General features: G+C 43.5%; 1 protein-coding gene across 1 annotated transcript in view; it reads right to left on the bottom strand.

Moving 5' to 3' along the window:
- Positions 1–21056, bottom strand: part of SLC7A14 (solute carrier family 7 member 14) — a 63866-nt gene that overhangs the window by 7476 nt on the left and 35334 nt on the right. Inside the window, exons 4-6 of the mRNA XM_049867720.1 lie at positions 12482–12628; positions 9756–9964; positions 6836–7713 (exon numbers count right to left, since the gene is read on the bottom strand). Of these exons, the coding sequence (XP_049723677.1) occupies positions 6836–7713; positions 9756–9964; positions 12482–12628 (1234 nt within the window). The remainder of the gene's footprint in view (positions 1–6835; positions 7714–9755; positions 9965–12481; positions 12629–21056) is intronic.

Raw genomic sequence — 21056 nt, 5'->3', positions numbered from 1 at the left:
GAAGATTTTATAAGTCAGTTTGGAGTTGTGGGATGGATAAATTTATGCAAAAGTTTATTTTTGAAAAACAGGGAGTTTAATAATTAAACTATCTGCCCCGCTTGCCCATTACTCATCTGTCAGTTTGTTGTACTGTGGTGGCTTGCACGTTGCTGTATTGCTGGAAGCTATGCCACCAGTATTTCAGATACCAGCAGGGTCACACATGGTGGACAGGTTTCAGTGGAGTTTCCAGACTAAGACAGACTAGAAAGAAGGACCTGGTGATCTACTTCTGAAAATATTGGCCAGTGAAAACCTTATGAATACAGCAGAACATTGTCTGATATGGTGCCAGAAGATGAGCCCCTCAGGCTGGAACTTGCTCCAATTACAACTGAGGAAGAGCTGCCTCCTCAAAGTAGAGTTGACCTTAATAATGTGGATGGAGTCAAGCTCCTGGGACCCTCATTTGCTGATGTGGCACAAAAGAGAAGAAACAGCTGCAAACATCCATTAATAATTGAAACATGGAATGTATGAAGTATGACTCCAGGAAAATTGTAGTCATCAAAAAATGAAATGGAATGTATACAGACTGATAATTTAGGCATTAGTGACCTGAATGGGCTGGTATTGGCCGTTTTGAATTGAACAATCATATGCTCTACTATGCTGGGAAGGGCAAACTGAAGAAGAATGGCATCACATTTATTGTCAAAAAGAACATTTGAAGATCCATTCTGAAGTAAAATGCTGTCAGTGATAGGATAATATCCATATGCCTACAAGGAAGACCAGTTAATACAACCATTATTCAAATTTACTTAGCAACTACTAAGGCCAAAGATGAGGAAATTGAAGATTTTTACCAACTTCTGCAGTCTGAAATTGATGAAACATGCCATCAAGATGCATTGATCATTACTGGTGATTGGAATGTGAAAATCAGAAACAAAGAAAGATTGATAGTTGGAAAATATGGCCTTGGTGAGAGAAACGATGCTGGACATGGCATGGTAGAATTTTGCAAGACCAATGACCTATTCATTGGAAATACTTTTTTTCGGCAACATAAACAGTGACTATACATGTGGACTGTGCCAGATGGAATACAAACAGGAATCAAATCGACTACATCTGTGGAAAGAGATGATGGAGAAGATCAATATCATCAATTAGAGCAAGGCCAGGGGTGAACTGCAGAACAGACTATCTCAACTGTTCATATTCAAGTTGCAGCCAAAGAAAATTAAACAGTCCATAAAGCCAAAGTATGACCTTTAGAATTTAGAGGCATTCTCAAGAACAGATTTGACGCAGTGAACACTAATGATTGAAGACCAGATGAGTTGTGGGATGACATCATGGACATCATACATGAAGAAAGCAAAAGGTCATCAAAAATGCAGAAAAAAAGACCAAAATGGATGTCAGAAGAGACTCTGAAACTTCCTTTTGAATGTAGAGTAGCTAAAGTGAATGGAAGAAATGAGAAAGTAAAAGAGCTGAACAGAAGATTTCAAAGGGCAGCTGGAGAAGACAAAGTAAAATATTACAATGAAACATGTAAAGACCTGGAGTTGGAAAAATAAAAGGGAAGAACATGTTCAGCACTTCTCAAGTTGAAAGAACTGAAGAAAAAATTGAAGCCTTGAGTTGCAATATTGAATGATTCTATCTGTGAGTAAAACATTGAACGATACAGGAAGCATCAAAAGAAGATGGAAGGAACACACAGTCACTATACCAAAAAGTCTTGGCCGACATTCAGCCATTTCAGGAGGTAGCACATGATCAAGAACTGATGGTATTGAAGGAAGAAGTCCAAGCTGCACTGAAGGCACTGTTGAAAAACAAGCCCCCAGGAACTGATAGAATTACCAATTGAAATGTGTCAACAAACAGATGCAGCGCTGGAAGCACTCACTTGTCTATGCCAAAAAATTTGGAAGACAGCTACCTGGCCAACCGACTGGAAGAGATCCATATTTGTGCCTATTCCAAAGAAAGGCGTTCCAAAGATGTAGTGAAACTCATGTGAAACTGTTCACTAGTAGATGAATACAATTAAGCCCGTCATTTTTTTTTTTTTGGATACCTTGCTTGGAAACCTTGGTGGCATAGTGGTTAAGTGCTACAGCTATTAACCAAGAGGTTGGCAGTTCGAATCTGCCAGGAGCTTCTTGGAAACTCTACAGGGCAGTTCTACTCTGTCCTATACGGTCGCTATGAGTTGGAATCGACTCGATGGCAGTGGGTTTGGTGTTTTGGTTTTGTACCTTGCTTGCTGTGCCTCTGGTTAATCCACGCCTAATTGTACATAGAGTGGCTGTGAGTCAAAACTGACTCAACGGCCCCTAACAAGAACAACCCTGCTTGAAAATCTCTTCTTATTCTCCTCTCTAAATTAGTGTGGAGCAGCTGCACATCAGAATAACCTCGAGGGCTTGTTAAAGCTTAAGTTGCCATCAGAGAATGATTTGGTAGGTCTGGGATGGGATCTAAAAATTGCATTTCTAATACTTCCTAGATGATGCTGATGCTGCTGGTCTGGGAACCACTTTGAGAACTACTAATCTAAATCATTGTAACCCTGGCTGTACATTAAAATTACCTAGGCAGAGGGGCTTTCACAAATATCCATTGCCTTGCCACACCAGACCAATTGAATCAGAAAATCCCTGATTTTCTGGGTTCTGGGCATAGTATGTTTCAGAAGTAGCCCAGGGGATTCTAACGTGTAGCCAGGGTTGAGAATCTGGGCACTGGGGCGATACGTACTCTTTGCCAGCCTGTACAGAGCAAGATATCAAAGCAGTGGCCAGAACCTGCCAGATATCCTAGCCATCCTTCCCAAATGTGGTTTCGGGGCTACACATTTTTGTTTTTGTGCTTTAGGTGAAAGTTTACAGCTCAGGTTAATTTCTCATATAAAAATTTATATATACATACTGTTTTGTGACATTAGTTGCAATTCCCACAATGGGACAGCACACTCCTCCTTCCCACCCCAGGTTGCCTGTGTCCATTTGACCAATTCCTGTCTCTTCCTACCTTCTCATCCTGCCTCTGGACTGGAGCTGCCCATTTGGTCTCGTGTATCTGATTGAACTAAGAAGCACACACCTCACGTGTACTATTTTTTGTTTTATAGCCCTGTCTAATCTTTGTCTGAAGAGTGGGCTTTGGGAATGGTTTCAGTTCTGGGTTAACAGAGCATCAGGGAGCCATAGTTTTGGGAGTTTCTCCAGTCTCTGTTAGATCATGAAGTCTGGTCTTTTTACACGAATTTGAGTTCTGCTCCACACTATTCCCCTGCTCTGTCTGGGACTCTTTGTTGTGTTCCCTGTCAGGGCGGTCATTGGTGGGGCAGCACATTGAACTGACCTGGGTGCTTGTTGAATTGCAGGCTACTGTGTCCTCTACTTTGGACAGCCCAGGGCTGCAAGGGTGGTACCTCTTGTGCCAGTGAGTGGCAGTTTCTGGAAGGGAGTTTGGAATTTGTGCTATCAGCAAGGTTACAAAAGGGTCTCAGGGAGTTTCCCATAGGCTGTTAACTGGGAGGCAGCCTGAGTGAGAACAAGTTCACATCAACCTTTGACCTGCAAGAGCTAGTTTGTTCATAGTGGGGGACAAGAAATCATTTTAGATTTTCAAAAGAACAGCAGCAAGTAAATATTTCATACTAATTCTGCCAACATTTTCTTATTTAAGCCACAAATAGCAACCAGTTCAAGTTTGGACCCTGGGTAGTGCAAAGGGCTAAACACTCAGCTACTGATCAAAAGGTTGGAAGTTGGAGTCTACCCACAAAGCACCTGGGAAGAAAATGCTGGAGCCCTACTTCCGAAAAGTCAGCCACAGCAAACTCTATGGAGCACACTTCTACTCTGACACACAAGGGGTCGCCATGAGTTGAAATCTACTGTATGGCAATTGGTTTTTGGTTTTACAGATGAGTAAATTGAGGCCCAAAGAAGTTAAGCAACTTTCCTAAGGTCGTAAGACAAGCAGGTGGCAGAGCTGTGACTTGAACCTGGGAGCTGCTTGACTCCAAAAATGAAGGTCCCTGCCACCTCCCCACTTTTGAAAAATGCCTCTGGTGCTGCAGAAACTACAGAGGCTACATAATTTGCAGGGATCAGTGGAAAATGAGAATTTGGGGCTCCTTGTTAAAAAAATTGGAGCCCTGGTGGCACAGAGGTTAAGAGCTTGGCTGTTAACTAAAAAGTCAGCAGTTTGACTCTTCCAGGGGCTCTTTGGAAACCCTCTGGGGCAGCTCTACTGTGAATTGGCATGAACTTGATGGCAATGAGTTTTTTTTTTTTTTTGATTTGTTATAAAAAGAATTTCAAGATGCCAATAGCAGAACATAAAACCAAGCGTGGGGCCCTTTCCAAGCCTGGGGCCCTGTGTGACCACACAGGTTGTGTACCCGTGAAGCCAGCCTGATGCTATGTGTTAATCCTCACAAACTTCTTATCAAACACTTTGATCAGATAAGAAAGTCTGCTCAGAGGCACCCTGGTGGAGCGGTAGAGGTGCCAGGTCTGAACAGGGGGATTCTGGGTTCTGCTGATAGCTCTGTGACTAAACTCCTGTTGACCTTGAGCATGTATTTAACATTTTGAAGTTTCAGTTTACTCTGTAAAATTTAGAGAGAGGAGGGGGAGGTCATAGACCACGTCAGTGTCTCCTGAACTTTAGTTTTTTGTATGTCAAGTTTCTAGTATAGTGGCTACAATCATGGATTCTGGACCCCGAATACTAATCTTAGCTCTGCTATATCCCAGCTATGTGATCTTGGGCAGGTTACTTAATCTTTCTGTGTCTCAGTTTCCTCATCTGTGAAATGGGAATTGTTGTGAAAGTTCATTCGTATACTCTCTAAAATCAGCCCATGTATCAATAATGGGATGGACACCACACTGTGGATAATGTTGTACTAGATGATATTGAAGAGCCCTGGTGGTGCAGCGGTTAAGAGCTACAGCTACTAACCAAAAGGTCAGCAGCTTGAATCCACCAGCTGTTCCTTGGAAACCCTATGGGGCAGCTCTATTGTCTTATAGAGTCACTATGAGTTGGAATTAACTTGATGACAATGGGTTTTTAGATGATATTGAAGGCCCCTTCCAGCTTTATCAGCCTGTGAATGAATGACTAAATCCATGTGTATTTGTATCTATACCTTCATTCATTTGACAGCTGCTATGTTATGTGACAACATTTATTTGACTAAAATGTTTCTACCTGCTTTGGTCACTTCTACCCGCGGTAAAATCTTTCCAATGCTTAGCTACATATTCTAGTGGAATAGTACTTAAACAGAGAAGAGAGGTTGTGAATAAATCATATAAATGTTTAAAACCTTGATGAGTCAGTGGGGTCCTCTTAAGAAATCCTTCTAAAGCATAACGAGGGATGAGGCTTAGAGTAGTGAAAAGTTGGACAACACAGTTGCAGGAAGGCACAGGATGACCTTCAGAGGTGTGAAACCCAGTGGAAGACACATGGCCTCTCCTTTGATCACTATGGCTTTTCCTACTTCTCTCTATCTAAATCTTACCTAAATGTCTATCTAAATTCTACCTCCTTGAAGTCCCCTCTGTTATTCTGCCTGAAAATTTCTTTTTTCTCCTTTGAAGGGTACTTAGTAGTCATTTAACAAGTATTTATCGAGCATATACTATGTTCCAGATGACAGAGGGTTGAACACCCATATCCCTGACCTCAAGAAGTAGATAAAAGTCTCTGTAATGCCTTCGCAGGCTAGTTTTTACACGTATATTTGTCTTGCCTGTCCTAAAGGCAAGGACTGTTTATTATATTACTTTCCTATTCCTCAAAGCACCTAGGTTCCTCCTTAGCTAAGTGTTTGTTATCAGGTTAGCCAAGTTGTATAGGGAACTGAAAAAATAGTGACTAAGGAATTTTAAAATTAGTCTTCCCCTAAACATTCTTCCCAAGTTATCACTAGCAGTAACCCCCAGCCATCTCATAAACATCAGTGATTGTTATATTACAAATACAATATAAATTGGCCACAATGTAAAACTGGAAATCTTGGAAAAGGTACACGACTTTCTGAAGTCAATGAAAGTGATGTTGGAGAACAGTTCGAATTCCCACCCAAAGCTGTGGACAGTTGAGGATCTGATAGAGTCACATCAATTATTAACAGAAGTGGGGAAGAAAAATAATGATTATGACATGATGGGAACTTCACAAGAGAATGATCGAAATGCTAAACAATGAAGAAAGGATCTTGGGGAAAATTGAGAAACTTTTGAATATTTTATAAGTCAAATATGAAGGAAGGGATGTTAAACGGTGTCATGATGCAATTTTGTCAGAAAAATTATTCCGAAAGATCCACACTTTATTCATACTTTGCTCATTTTACAAATTAGAGCATGGCTGCTATTTTAATTTTGTCAAGGGCAAGATCAAATGCATATTTTATAATTTTTAATTTCTAAGTTAGAGTTCCAATCAATCTCCTTCACCTTCTCCCCTGCTTTTGCTATTTTGGTCTCCCTTTTATGTGGATTCACTTTAAGTGGACTTTTTCTGATACTAGTTATGCTAATATGAGAAGAGCTTCCAGTAATAGTACTCATGGAAGTGATGGTTTGATTAGCACAATTCTTCCAGAGCCAATGACCAAGACCCTAATAGGCGGAAAGGGACAACTGACTTTATTGATTGTAATGTAGAAAGCGAGGGTCCGTTGAGCCAGCCAGATTGATCTTAGAAAGGAGGTGCCTAGTCTAGCCAGGAGGTAATTTTGGGATCAGCCTTTTTAAGGCCTTGAAAGGGAACTCTCAATATTCCAAAAGAAGTTGCTTACCCACGAAGCACCAGACAGCAAACCGGATCCATGTGATGGTGGACAGCTTTAGCATGAGATAGATGTTCACCAGCATGGCAAAGGCAGGCACAAAGGGGAGGCAAGGGGCCATGTAGGGCAGCTTCTTGGGATTCTCTGGCTGCTGCAGGATCACGAACACCAGGGCGCTGATCAGCAGCACCATCAGAACAACCAGAAGGATGGCCCACCAGCTCTGCTCTGAGATGTAGTCGGAACCAAAGATGATGAAGGAGCAGAAGATGAACATGAGGATGAAGAGCAGAAGCACACAGATGGTCACCGTGTGCCCCGTGGCTACTGTAGGCCGGTCCATTTTGCCTGGAAGGCCCAGCCGGATCCTCATGGTGTAGTAACGGGGCCCAATCAGTTTCTTCAACTTGATGAGATAAATGTTTTCAGATTCATCAGCTTCTATGCCTGTGGTTATGTCCACAGTGCCATAGTTGGGGTGGTTGACATTGTAAGCTGACTTGTCTGATTTTCCTATGAGCATTTCATTGTCTCCCAAGGATGGTAAGTTCTTGGCCCCGCATGTGTTGGTGGCTGGACCGGAAAACTCTTCCCCTTCACTCACAGGAGAACAAACTTCCTTCTCACAGTCAGCCAGAATGCCCTCCTTCTTCTTCGTGTGTTCCTCAGACAAGAACTTTACAAAACCATCAATGTTACTCTCTGGTTGGTATCGAAGGAGCAAGACGCACACAGAGACCAAGGTATAGGCAAGGAGTGTGCCGATGGACATCATCTCTATCAAGTCCCTCAGGCTGACCAACAGTGAGAGGAGTGCTGCCAGGAACCCTGACACGATGCAGGCCACCACTGGCGTCTCTGTGTAGGAGCTCACATGAGCCAAGAACCTGGAGAGAGATGCAAGAAGAGGGTTAATGGTGGCTACAGATGGTGATGGCTACAGAGGGTGATTGATTCCACTACAGCTTAACTTGAGGTCCTGCTCCTCCAAGTTACTTCTCGAGTCACTACATTAAACACATACAGCTGTTCTCCTATCCCAAGATTTGGTTCCTGGAAGAACAATATAATTCAAAGAGAATTTACTTTAATTTTTTAGTTTTGAGGCAAACTTCTTTATTAAAGTTCCTATTTCAGTATGTGATATGAAGGATTGATTGAATCTAGGAGGTATGTCAGAGACCGCAATTGAAACCCAGGCTTTGCCATGAAGAATTGATGGTCCCAGGAAGTCATACACCTGCTTGGGAGTTCTCTACCCATGTGTTATCCAAAGCGTGGTCCATGGGTCAGCAGCATCAGGGAGAACTTGTTAGAACTATGAATCCTCAGGTTTCACCCAGGTCTACCGCATCAGAATCTCTGGGGGTGGGCCCCAGAATACTATGTTTTAAAAGACATCCAGGGGATTCTGATGTCTTCTAAAGCCTGAGAATTACTGCTGTACAGCAAAAGCATAGGGATTTAGCTGGCAAAATAGCACAGTCATTAAGAACATGCTCTTATAGAGGTAGGCTCAAGTTCAGCTAGTTAAGAGTTGAAGAGAAAACCAGTAAAAAAAGTTACCAGTTGAAGAAGAGAAAACCAATATGGGTGATTAAATGGCAGGTACGTTTTTAGCAGTTCCAGTAGGCCTCAGGTAGGCCCCCCCTCTTTTCTTTCTCCTCCTGGTCTTCCTCTCTCTCTTCTTTCCTGTTCCTCGCTTATTTTCATGATTCACACAAGGCTATAAACTCTGCTTGGAGCACCAGTATCTTTTCATTTTCTTTGACAGCAGAAAAACCTTTTGGATGTGTGAAATTGTCACACCTCCTCCATCCTCATCGTCTTCTTGATCTGTCCATCTCCTCAAACGTGACAGCTCTGACCTGGTGATGACTTCAGGGTGTGTGGGAAATAACAATTGGGGAAGAGGAAACGGAGCAGAAGATGACTGCCTCAGAGACAAAGTCCCCGAGCCAGCTCTCTCTGTACCCCTAAGGGTCCCTTGCTCTCCCTGGTTTACTCTTGGCTTTGTGTTGTTAAAAGGATGCCTTTCCTGAAAGTCCCTCACACAGTGGGGACTGGGAGCCAAGAGATGGGGCCACATCCCCTTTGTACCTACCACGGGCAGATAGGTCACTTCATGGCTAATGTAGGGGACTGGAACTGTTGATACACTGATGTGGTTAAAATAACTTCAGGATCATTTTTAGGGGCTTTTAGGGGATGTGACTGTCAACATATTGACATGGTTAAAAGTTTGATCTTTTGAGTCAGGCAGTTCTGGGGAACTTTAGGCAAGTTTTTCCACCTTTCTGGGTCCTATTTTATGCATTTGCAAAACAGAGTTATCATAAGGAATAAGCTGGGATTCTGTATATAAAGCATCCAGCTTACACAAATGTTCAATAAGTGGTACCAGCGATTATGAAGGTGGCACAGGATCAGGCAATGTTTTGTTCTGTTGTGTATAAGGTTGCCATGAGTCAGAGCTGACTCGAGGGCAACTGACAACAACAACACTGTTGCTACTATTATTAGGTTCTGTTCAGAGCAAGTTAACTAGTGTTTTATTGTTGTAATTATCACCCAATGTGAGGGCAAGCCTAAGAAATCCCTGGGGTGGGCTCTTCCATCCAGAGGCCACTGGTGCAGCAATTTGGCATCCGCCATCTTCAAAAATGAGCTCACAATGTCAAACAGGAGGGGAAGCGGGAAGTTGGGGAAGATATCAATTTGTGCCGAATTGAGGGACTCAGAGTCAAACCAAGGGGATAGTTCAGGGTCTGAGCTCATTTCATTCAAATCCCTTGCAAGAATATTTAACAAGTCCCACTGTCTATGGGAAAGGCACTCACATCAAATTATTGTCAGGCTGACAACAGGTGACATCCTTCTTGTACAGGGATGACAGAATAGAATGAATTCCATGGAGCATAGAGCTTACCTGAAAAGGAGCCCATCACCAGCCATGGCATAAATGACCCGTGGCATTGGGAAGAGGGAGCCCAGCAAGCTGACTATCAGTCCTGCCACCGAACCAATGGCCACTATGAATTTTGCAGCATAGAACCCATGTGCTACGAACATCTCCATGAGTGGGGATTCCGTGTCAATGGCATAGTATGGCACCATCAGAGTTAAGATCACGCTCACCTGTTAAAACAAGAGAAGACATGGCTGGAGGTAGAGGAGGCTGACAGCATGGCTAGATGCCCCACAGGGGAGGACAGAGCCCTGGACCTGGAGTCAGGAACCTGCAGTGCAGTTTGAACCTGCTACTTCCTGGCATGTGGTAGAATTTGCCTACCAGTCATTTGACCTTAGGGCTCTTGGCCTCAATATTTTCTCCCTAGATGTGAATTTCAGTAGACTAGACCAGATAATCTCTAGTATCTCTTTGTAGCCCTTTGTTATCTGAGGAATAAATTTGCAGGCATTCCAGCCCCATAAGGCAGAGCTATGCTGACTGTTCAAAGGAGGGAGATGTTACCTGGTAGAGGGAGCGCAGTCAATGGCACTGGGCAGGGCCTGCTATTGACCACGATCACTCTGCCCACAGGGACAAAACTGGGTCCTATGGGGTCTTATCTGTATTTCTTCCCACTCTGAAGATCAGAGATCAAAACTCCCCAAATCAGGCTTAGGTGGTCCTGAGGACTGGGGCGGTTGGCTGGGCCACAGCCATTTAACTGATGGGACTCAGATGAGGGCTTCTATTTCCATCTCACCTTGGAAGCTTAGTCCTAGGAGCCAGAAAGGTCAATAAACAAATTATGGCCTCAGGATGGAGACCAGTCCTACTTTGGCCTATAAGACCATTGTGGCTTTGCTTAACCAGTCACTAGACTATGGGCTCCCAGGACCTATGTCCCTTCATACATCACAGATCTACTATAACATCCTTCCCTTCAGAATTCACCTAGGCAATGGAGTCTCCAATCATAGGGGGTCCCCCAGGTCTGTGAAGGCCATTCTTGTCATCAAGAAGAAAGTTCAGAGCCTGAAAAGGAGAGGGTGCTGCCTTTCTAGACCCCTCTCTTGCCTATTTCTCAAGAGCCAAGATCCTTTAGCGAAGCCGTGGGCTGCTAGGGAGGACAGCAGGAGGCGCCACCACAGCCCAGCAATTGGGCTATACTCATGGAGGTGAACTGGCCTGCTGACCAGCACTAGATGGAACAGCCCCTGAGGTATGCAGTCTAAAAGAGAACGTTTCCCAGCAGCATCACCACTTGCAACTTCATTGTTGGGGGTGGGCTAGGGTGGTCTGCAGGACAGTGGGACTGATTCTGATGGCACTTGTCCATGTGAGAGCGTCGGTAAACGCATGGAAGTACTCTGCAGGTTGTAAAGCGCTACTCTAAGGAAGGAATTGAGATTATAGACTTTTGCTGTGTGTGCAGCAAGGGTCAACTCCCCAGAGGAGGGGGTGGTGTGAGGAAGGAGTAGAAGGAACAGTGCAGGCAGAGTGCCTCTGCTGGTCCTGGCCATCCCGCCCTGCACTCCCCTGCAGAGATGATCAGGGTCTGGATGAGATGAGCCAGGTGCACGTAGATGCACCAGGCAGGTGATAACTGACTCACCCATAGAAAGCTTGGGAAGGCAACTGGATTTCTATAAACCACATCCAAGGCTGCTCTCTTGTTTTCCTTTGGCTTCGGGGACAGTCCTGTTTTGCAACTTGCCTTAAAGATCAATTGGTCTAGCTTCTTTAGGTGATTTCTAAAGTGGTTTTGTGTGTGGGGGGGGTGGGGGGGGAGAGGTGCTTCTCTCATGCTATGGCAGGGCTGACATGCCCCACCCCCAGCTGCGGGCTCTTCCCTAATCACGGTGACCAAGGTGAGTGGGACCCTCAGGATCTGGGAGTATTTGCACAACCATACGCCTATTGGTTAGTCAGTTGGTTCGCTCCATTGCTGGAGGCTGAGGGGGATGTTGGCTGTAGTTGAGCTATTTCTGAGACAGGAACTCTGGGGTGAGGGCTGAGAGATGAAGTGTCAAAAATATGAGGAGTGTCTCAGGGGCGTGATCCTGAGGAGACAAGGCTTGAAGACTTCATTCTGAGGCTTCCCTTTGGCAAGGGGTGAGATTGAGCTGGTGTGAGAAGAGGAAGCAACAGCTGAGAGAAACCACCTTTGTTTTCCTGAGACTGAAGGGAAAGAGAGTCCCTAGAGGACAATGCAGTCCCTCACCCCACACTGCAGGAGTCTTGCCTCTTTGCTGCAGGGAAGCTCTCAGAAGACAGAGGAGCATTGAGGAGCGTGCACAGAGCCCCACAATGCCTCTGCTTGCACACCCACCCGTTACTGCCAGCCTATGATCTGAGCTCCTTGGACGGAGGCCCACTCCCTGCACACCAGTCCCTGGGTGGGGCAGCGGTGGACAACAAGAGCCTATGGGAAGAGAAGGGCAGGGGTGGAGACACTGGAGGCCAAGGCTGAATTGGGGGCCTGGGCTTCTCCCTGTCTCCAGTCTGGAGTCCTCATTTCTTCCTGTCATCAGTCATGTGGCTACAGGGGGCATGAGACACATGCATACTAACACCAAAAAGGCACAAGCAAAGGACCATTTCTGGATGGAGAAGGGAGCCCAGTGTCAGCACCATATTTTAAGATTAAATGTAAAGAGGCCAGAAAGAGGATTCTGTGCAATTCCCAAGCATTTGGTACTTACAGATACATATGCTGTCAGGCAAATGACCAGGGAGGCAGTGATAGCATAGGGGATGGATGTGTTGGGATTCTTGGCTTCCTCTCCAGTGGTGGCGATGATGTCAAAGCCAATGAAAGCATAGAAACACGTGGCTGCTCCTTGCAACACCTGTATGGATGACAGCATTTGACAGACTCAGAATGTCAGGGCAACACGGGCCTGAAATGTGGTACTCACAATTGTCTAATGCCCTGCTGACATGGCTGGTGGCAGAGCGGGGTGCCACAGACTAATATGGTGACACAAATGCTTAGCCCCGAGTTGTGATCTTCTTCGCTTTCTAGCTATGTGACCCTGGACAATTCCCTTGTGTGTGAAATGGAGATAAGAAGAATTATGCCCAGATAAAAACTGAGTCATTCAATAAATTCAAATCCTTTTTGGAAATAAACCAAAAAACTAAATCAGTTGCCATTGAGTCGATTCCAACTCATGGGGACCCTACGTGTGTCAGAGTAGAACTATGCTCCATAGGGTTTTCAATTGTTGATTTTTTGGAATTAGATTGCCAGGCCTTTCTTCTGAGGTACCCCTGGTTGGACTTGAACCTCCAGTATTTTGGTTAGCAGCAAGCATGTTAACTATTTGTACTACCTAATGAATAAACAAAAAAAAAGAATAAGTGGGGGTATAAATAAATCAGTAAATTGGCTATCTGTATTTTTGGGAGAACTTATTAACCTCTCCGTACTTTATTTTCACTCAACAGTTCTCAACTTCACCCACAGGCTGTTTGGAAATGTGGGGAGTTAGTCTTGACCGTCATAAACACATGGGGTGGGAACTGCTGGCATTTAAAGTAGAGGGCCTGAGGTGCTTCTGCACAAGGAATTGTCCTGCCCCAATTAGTGTTAGTGCCCCTGATATGGTAACTTCCAGAGTTGAAATGATATAAAAGATTTTTAGAACTTCAGATATTCTATTGTCTTTAATGAGAAGACACAGTAGAGATAGAGATTGGATTTGCTGCTCCTTTTGGGGGCTTGACTGACCTGGCCGGACTGTGAGGCAGGAGCAGGTCAGTGTACAGCTGGGTACAGCGTACATCCAAACTTCTGCCTGCATGTCTGTCTGACAGAAGCCCACGTGACTTCAACGGTGGCTTGGACTTTAAAACAGGGCTTAGAACCAGTTCTTCCCAGGTCAGTCATGGACAAGGAAGTGAAAACAGAACACACTCGAATTTTTAAAATTTGGGTCAACCAGAATGATAACTGGAATAGGAAAAATTACGGATAGAAGCCCTGCTAGAAACCTAATCTCTGTCTTAGAAAACAAGGGCAGCATACGCATTGCATAGCAACCAAATCTCTTGCCCGTAGGATTTTGAGCAGAGTTAGAAACAGCGGTGCACCACTCAAAGATGGGGCTCACTGCACTGCTTCGAATGTGTGTCCTTCTCCACTGTCCTGGCAATAATCCAGTCTCACGCAGCAGGCCCTTGAAAGGGCTCACTAAGCCTCTTCTGAGTTTCTCATTCTAGGGCTTCAACCCATAATTTTTTTTGTTCTGGTTATCGTTCTGGATGACCCAAATTGTAAAAATTTGTGTCACTTCCAGTTTCACTTCATTGGCGTTGACTGAATTGGTTCAAATCGGTTCAATGCTCTGTTTTAAAAGTCAAGATGTCAGTGAAAATCTTTGATCAAGGAATGTGTTACGTTATACCAAAGAATTTATTGACATTTAACTGAAGCTTCCGCACAATGGCATGCTTATTATCCACTGAAAATAAAAAAATGTGTTTCTTTGATTGCTTCGGGAAAGGAAGGTGAGAGGCATTTTTTCTGAACTTAAGTGTATGTATAAGGGTGAGGCGACATGGCAGCAAGTTAGCTCAGGGCAGGGGTCCAGGTGGGATTCATTGTAGACAGTGGACTGTGTTTTTTCTTTTTTCCACATTATTTGTTTATAAATTATGAAATTCAAAACATTTACCAAGCAGATACTTTTCCCTAAAATATCACTCTTACTGTCTCCAGTGATTTTCAGTAAGTAAAAGACCAAATACGAAATACTAGAATCCACAAGGTACATCACAAAATTAAAATTTCAAAACTTCAAAAGCAATGTTTGCTCATCTGTACAATGAGCTGGTCTCTCTTACAGTCTCTCCCAATTGGGATTCATTTCCTTAATTCAGGGATTCTTATCCTGGGGTCTGTAGATTTCAGGAGGTCTGTGAAATTTGCTGGGAAATATTACATCTTCATGTTTTTAACTTCCAACTGAGTGTTAGCATTTCTTTCAGCTGTGAATGTCGATGGCTAACAGTATCTGTGACTTTGTCACCAGTAGCAATTAGATATCTTCATATCACATGTTGCAGAGATCTTGAAATAGTTATGCTTATTGCTGCTTCCAAATTATGATAGTTCTTAGACATAGATGTTAATATTTAATGCACTAAGAGGGACATTATTATTATACCATAATTTTAAAGTATTTTGCTAACTATATTTCAATATAATTGATTTCTCTTGAAATCCTATGTAATTAGATTATTCATTTAAAAAATACAATTCTCAGAAAGAGACCATTGGCTTGCTCAGACTGCTGGGTGGTCCATGGTACAAAAAAAAAATAAGAACCCCTGGTCTATTTTAGTAATTCAAGTACAAAGATCTTCTCAAACATAAGCAGCTTCATCTCCAGAAGGCTATTTTCTGGAAGAGGAGATAAATCCCATTTTCATCCAACAAAATCCTTCATTTCATGGTGTAGAAGGTACGGCTGGCCTCCAGTCAATGAGAGGAGACAGGTCTCACCTCATCGTACGCGGTGGTTCGTGGGCTGAAAAGTGGGCTTGTTTTTACTTGTCTGTAAAATGTTTGTGGTCTTCAGGAATGAACCGATTGCTGGGATTGTAGGCTCATTAAGCTGTCCTGATCAAGAAATGTTCTGCTTAAAGACAGATTCCAGAAAACACGTTCTGTGTCTGCTCTTAACACACCCATACACACAAGCACACGCATGCGTGCACATACACATGCACATTCCTCTTCTAAATCATCCAGTGACCTGACTGAAGATGCCTCACTACCAATTTAGGATGACCCAGGGCTACAGCCCCGTACCTGTTTGTTGTGGTCAGCTCTGCATACAAAGGCCATAGACACTGGAAGGGCTAACTCACTGCTGAGTGAAGGCCGGCGGGAGGGTTTTACAGAACTCTGGGGGAATATCTACCCTAGGAAAAGGTGGTAGGTCTCTGATCCACGCCATGTGAGGATTGATTGGTGACTTCGGGATGTTTAACTTGAAGAAGAGAAGACTCAGTGGAGGACACAGACCAAGCCAAACCAAACCAAGCCCATTGCTATCAAGTTGATTCCAACTAATAGCGACCCTATGGGACAGAGTAGAACTCCCCATAGGGTTTCCAAGGCTGTAATCCTTACAGAAGCAGACTGCTACATCTTTCTCCAGTGGAACAGCTGGTGGGTTTGAACTGCCAACCTTCTGGTTAGCAGCCAAGCACTTAACCACTGCAACACCAGGGAGGACGTGGAGGGCACCTTCGAATATCTGAAGTAGTGACAGTGCAGTAGTTGGAGTAGAGGTTCACTGTAGGGCTGCAGAGGGAATCGCAGAGCCATGCACCAGGCTGTACTGGGTTGTCCTTAAGAGAGTAGGTTTTGTAGATGGACAGACCTAGGCTGGTTCTGCCACATACTAGCTTGGTGACCTAGGACAAGTTCCCAACCTCTTGGAGATTCAGTTTATTACTTAAATGGAGATAATAATAGTACTTAGCTCAAGGACTGTTACAAGAATTAAATGAAATAAATAGTGAACTGCAGTCCTAGAATACGGTAGGTGCTCAATAAGTGTTAGTTTTTACCAGCATTAATATTATTGTAAATTTTTCCAGCACAGATGGAAAAGAGCACAAGTTCTTATCTATTATTATTATTGAGCCCAACATGTATTTATCAATTGCTACCACACCACATGCCAGGAAATGTGCTTAGTGACGGAAATACTGTAATGAGCAAAAAGGACACTGAGCTTGACCTCATGGGGCTTGGAATCAAGAGAATAGTACAAAACCCAAAATGTAACCTTGACTCTGGTAATAAGCAGCAGAAGATTAATACATGCCGATATTGTTTATAAAACAGAAAAGGAAACCCATTTTCTAAATGAATGAAAGAGTAGATGGCAATTACTAATAATGATTAGATTCCAGAAAGCTAACTATGATCAGACTGGGAAGAGAGAGATTAGGTTTGCAAAGAGAAAGTCTGTTACTGGATTTGCATATGTAGAATTAGAAAGCAATTATGGTTGAAGAAAGACTGGGTAGACTAAAGGTAGGAGGATACTTGGTGGTTCTACTCCTTTAGGCAGGAAACAATTCAACTCAAGTGGTTCAAATGAAATGATTTCAATGAAAGAACTATAGGCAGGTATAGGTGGAGGGATAGGTAAGGTGTAGGCTGGGTTAAGGGAGCCAACGAGGGATGTGGAAGCATCAGAGACTAATAACAGTGAGAAGTTGTTGTCATCCCTAGGCCTACAGGTAAAGAGTGAAATGAATGGTGTTCCTAGAGTCTAGTGAGAGCTGGAGATGTGGAGCAGGGGCTGCCCAAAAGGAGCTGTATTTGTAGAGGGACACAGCCAGTGCCAGAGACATGGTGCCAATGCTGGAAGGGAATGAAGAAGAAATACCCAGGGCTTTCTCTCTTCTTACTTTCTGATCTCCTGTTAGTATCTCCCATTGGCTAAACCCATCAAGAAGCAATAAGCCAGGGGTCTTTTGGAACAGAAAACAGGACATAAAGGGTAGGGGGTAGATCTGGGTAATGGAGGCAAATGGAGAAAAACCAGCAGACCTACCAAGGTCAAACAGATCTTAGTACAACAAGACATAGATTAAACAAGAAGATTATCAAAGAGAAGATAATAAAATCAGCAAAACAATCAAATAAACAAAAAAACCTTTGTATTTGAGTTTGTTTGAATGAGTTTTTCTTCCTTGCAAGCAAATGTTCCCTGATTGGCCAATACAAGAGATCCATGAGATGAAATGGTGCGTGGATGTGTCTCCACCCAAACAACCACTAAAATTGCTTTCCATTTCATTCTATCCAGATCTCAGATCTGGCACTAATGTTTATTATTATGATTCCTACCTGTCCAGGCATGAAAGAATGTGCCAGGTACCCAAAGTGAGCATCTGAGAATAACATTGGGGGATAAAATGTGCCTGTGTGCATGGTGTGTGTTTTTGTGTTCATTGACAATTTGTCCTAACTCTTTCCTTTAATGTTTCACAGAAGTAAAAAATGACATTGACTGTTTAATTTGATGGCATGAGCTGAAATTGTTTCCCAAAGTAAACCTGGTGGAGCTCCCCAGACAGGCCATCCAGAATGGGTCCATTCTTCTATAGAGCTTTGCAGGGAAGCTGCATGTGCTTCACTTGCCAGAGTGTGTTTTGCCAGAGGGCTGCTGCTTAATTAGTTGCCAAGAGCAATGTCATTAGTGGCCTGCTACGCAGCGTGTGTGGTCCCTAAAAGCTGGCCCCCTGTGCTTTGCTGATACCTGAGAGGCATTTGGATGAAGCAGTCCTTCCATGTATTGCCTTGGCAAGCCCACCAGATGCCTAGGAGATAATTAGGCCCCTTTATATAATCTCCCAAGGTAACAAGACACAACTCCAACTTTAATAGAATTTTCTACCATCCTCATGCCCCAGCTCTATTAGTAGCCTGTCCACAGTGACAGTGGAATGTGCTAATAGGCCCCAACAAATGGATTCAGATGTGGAAAACATGAAAAACAACCTTTTCTTTGTTTGGAGGCTATCAGCATTCCCTTCAAATGCCTGCTATGGTCCATTTTCCTGGGAGCTATTTGTGCTGGTGGAGCATCATATTTGGTTAAAGCAAAACCATAGGATAGCATCAAGAACAAATAACATAAAGGGGATACCCATCCAACAATGTTCAGGGGCCGAGGAATTGCAGATGGAAGCAGGGGTTCAGCTGTGTGCCAGCAGTTACTTGATATAGGGGAAAATGTTTATTTTTCTTAAGCTCTTCAAGACCAAAGAAACAGTTGACCCAGAACCCGTAAGTGAGTAAACCATTCCTTAACATATTTTCTTTGGAAAGAAGTGGTTGGAGCAGGGGGAGGAGTAGGGCTTATGTGTCCATAGCCAGAGGACACACTGTTCATTAACCCTTTCAAAGTAACCCAGAATCATGTTTCAAATTACATAATGATATCCTGATAAATCATACCCGAGAGTTATAGACCTGTGCAATGGTTTGCTCCATCCCATCTACCTGAAAGGGCTTGAAGAGTAAAGTGGGCTGGAACTCCTAATTAGTCCCCTATTCAGGGGTAGAGGTCAGGGTTTCCCTAAGGAGTGAAGAAATTCGTGTAGCTGCCAAGTGGGCCACACACTTTTGTTGACTATTGTTTGATAACAGAGTGGGAAGCACGTTTATTAACTTGGCAGAGGACATGCTCATGGGAGGATGGTCAGAGCTTAAAAAACAGGATCTAGACTCAAAGTGGCCTTGCTGGATTGGAAAAGTGACCTGAAACCAAAGTCGAGAAAGAAGAAGTCCAGGCCAGTTCACTAGGAAGGAAATGTACTATGTAGAAGTCCAAGGCCTGGCAGATAGCATCTTTACACTAGGCTCAGATGATACTTTTAGTCACACCCACTGGGACACACATTGGAGTTTTCTGCAGGAATGACAGATTTGTGCAAAAAATCACAAATCCCAGCTATGCTTTCTTGGTGACTGTCAAGGATTCAATTATGTCTCCCCCAAAACTGTGTATATCCATTTGGCTGGGCCATGATTCCCAGTATTGTGTGATTTTCCTATATATTGTAAATCCTGCCACTATGATGTTAATAAGGGAGGATGGGTGGCAGTTGTGTTAGCGAGGCAGGACTCAACCTACAGGATTGGACTGTGTCTTGAAGCAATCTCTTGAAATATAAAAGATAGAAGCAAGCAGAGAGACAGGGGCACCTCATACCACCAAGAAAGCATCACCGGGAGCAGAGCATGTTCTTTGGACCTGGGGTCTCCACGCCTGAGAAGCATTTTGACCGGGGGCATACTGAGGACAAGGACCTTCCTCCAGAGCCGACATAGAGAGAAAGCCTTCCCCTGGAGCTGACGCCCTGAATTTGGACTTTTAGCCTCTTTACTGTGAGGAAATAAATTTCTGTTTGTTAAAGTCATCCACTTGTAGTATTTCTGTTATGGCAGCACTGGAAGACTAATACGGTGACCAGTGACATGCCTACTCAGATTAGTGGGTGTGGGTTGGAGTGAGATCAGTGAGCAGAGGTGCAGACAAAGGTAATTGGTTCAATGGTCCTAATCTGGGGAGTAGTAGAGTAAATGCGGGCTTTGGCTCTTCTGGGACTATGGTTGAATTCCGGCTGTCTCTTCATTAGGATCTAGATCTGTGACCTTAATTCTCGGTTGTTTTGATATAAAAGTGGAGATCATTATACTTATTCTGCAGGGCTGTTCTGAAGATTAAATTAAAAGTGTATATAAAAGAGTTCATCATAAAGGAAATATTAAATACATGTTAGGAGAGGCATCCTTCCTTTCTTCTTTTATGCCTGACTTTCTACCTTCTTTCCTTCTTCTGTAAAAGCTAGTGAGAACTTGGGATGATGCATCAGTGGGAGTCCCTAAGACTGCCTTGGTTAGCTCCTTCCTTGATCAGGTGGGTCCCTGAGTGAGGAAGGATGGAGAGCCCCTGAAAAGGGAAGAAGAGACTCCAAAGGAGAATAAAGACTCCACAACAAAGTGCAAGAAGGGCTGAAAGACTCGTTCAACTTTTTCAGAACAGGTGAAAGACATTTACACAGAGCATACCACTCTGCCCAGTCTTTACATGGGGTCTAAATTGCAGCATGTGCCATTCAGGTGAGTTATTAGGAGGATTTCGAAAATTAAACATGAACTGAGTAATTAAAAAAAACCTTTCAAATTGCTTTGACCGGATATCTAAATAAACAATGCATAATCTACTCAGCCTGGGTCACTTAAACTATATTTCCTTCTGAGGGTAAGAGATAGACCATCTCGTAATGCTCCTTCCAGCTCTGAGATGCTATGACTTTGTGAAAGTTTAAAGGAAATGAAAACGTAACATGTCATATTAATTACCTTATTACTTCTCTTTCTTTTTATTTTAAAATAAATCTTAAGGGGGTAGCTGTCATGCCCAAGGTACTCAGTGTAGCAGAAAGGACATTGGAGTCATACTGACTTGAGTAGGAATTTCAGCCCTGGCTCTGGCTAGCTAAGTGACCTCAGGTAAGTTACCCAGGCTCTCTAAGCGTTGGTTTCTCCATTTGTAAATTGGGGATAACAACACCTACCTCAAAGTTTTGTTATAAGAATTGAATAAGATAATATCCATGAGGCACAATGCCGGTCATCTAGCAACAATCAATAAGTACTAGCTCCTTCCCTCTGTCGTTACTGACCACAGCAACGTGGACATAAAAACATCCAAGATTGTATGCTTCTTTGCAAAC

This window comes from Elephas maximus, chromosome 23 (assembly GCF_024166365.1).
Source record: "Elephas maximus indicus isolate mEleMax1 chromosome 23, mEleMax1 primary haplotype, whole genome shotgun sequence".
Taxonomy (NCBI): Eukaryota; Metazoa; Chordata; class Mammalia; order Proboscidea; family Elephantidae; genus Elephas; species Elephas maximus.
The sequence above is the reverse complement of the archived record's forward strand: the minus strand, read 5'-3'. Positions and strand labels throughout refer to the sequence as shown.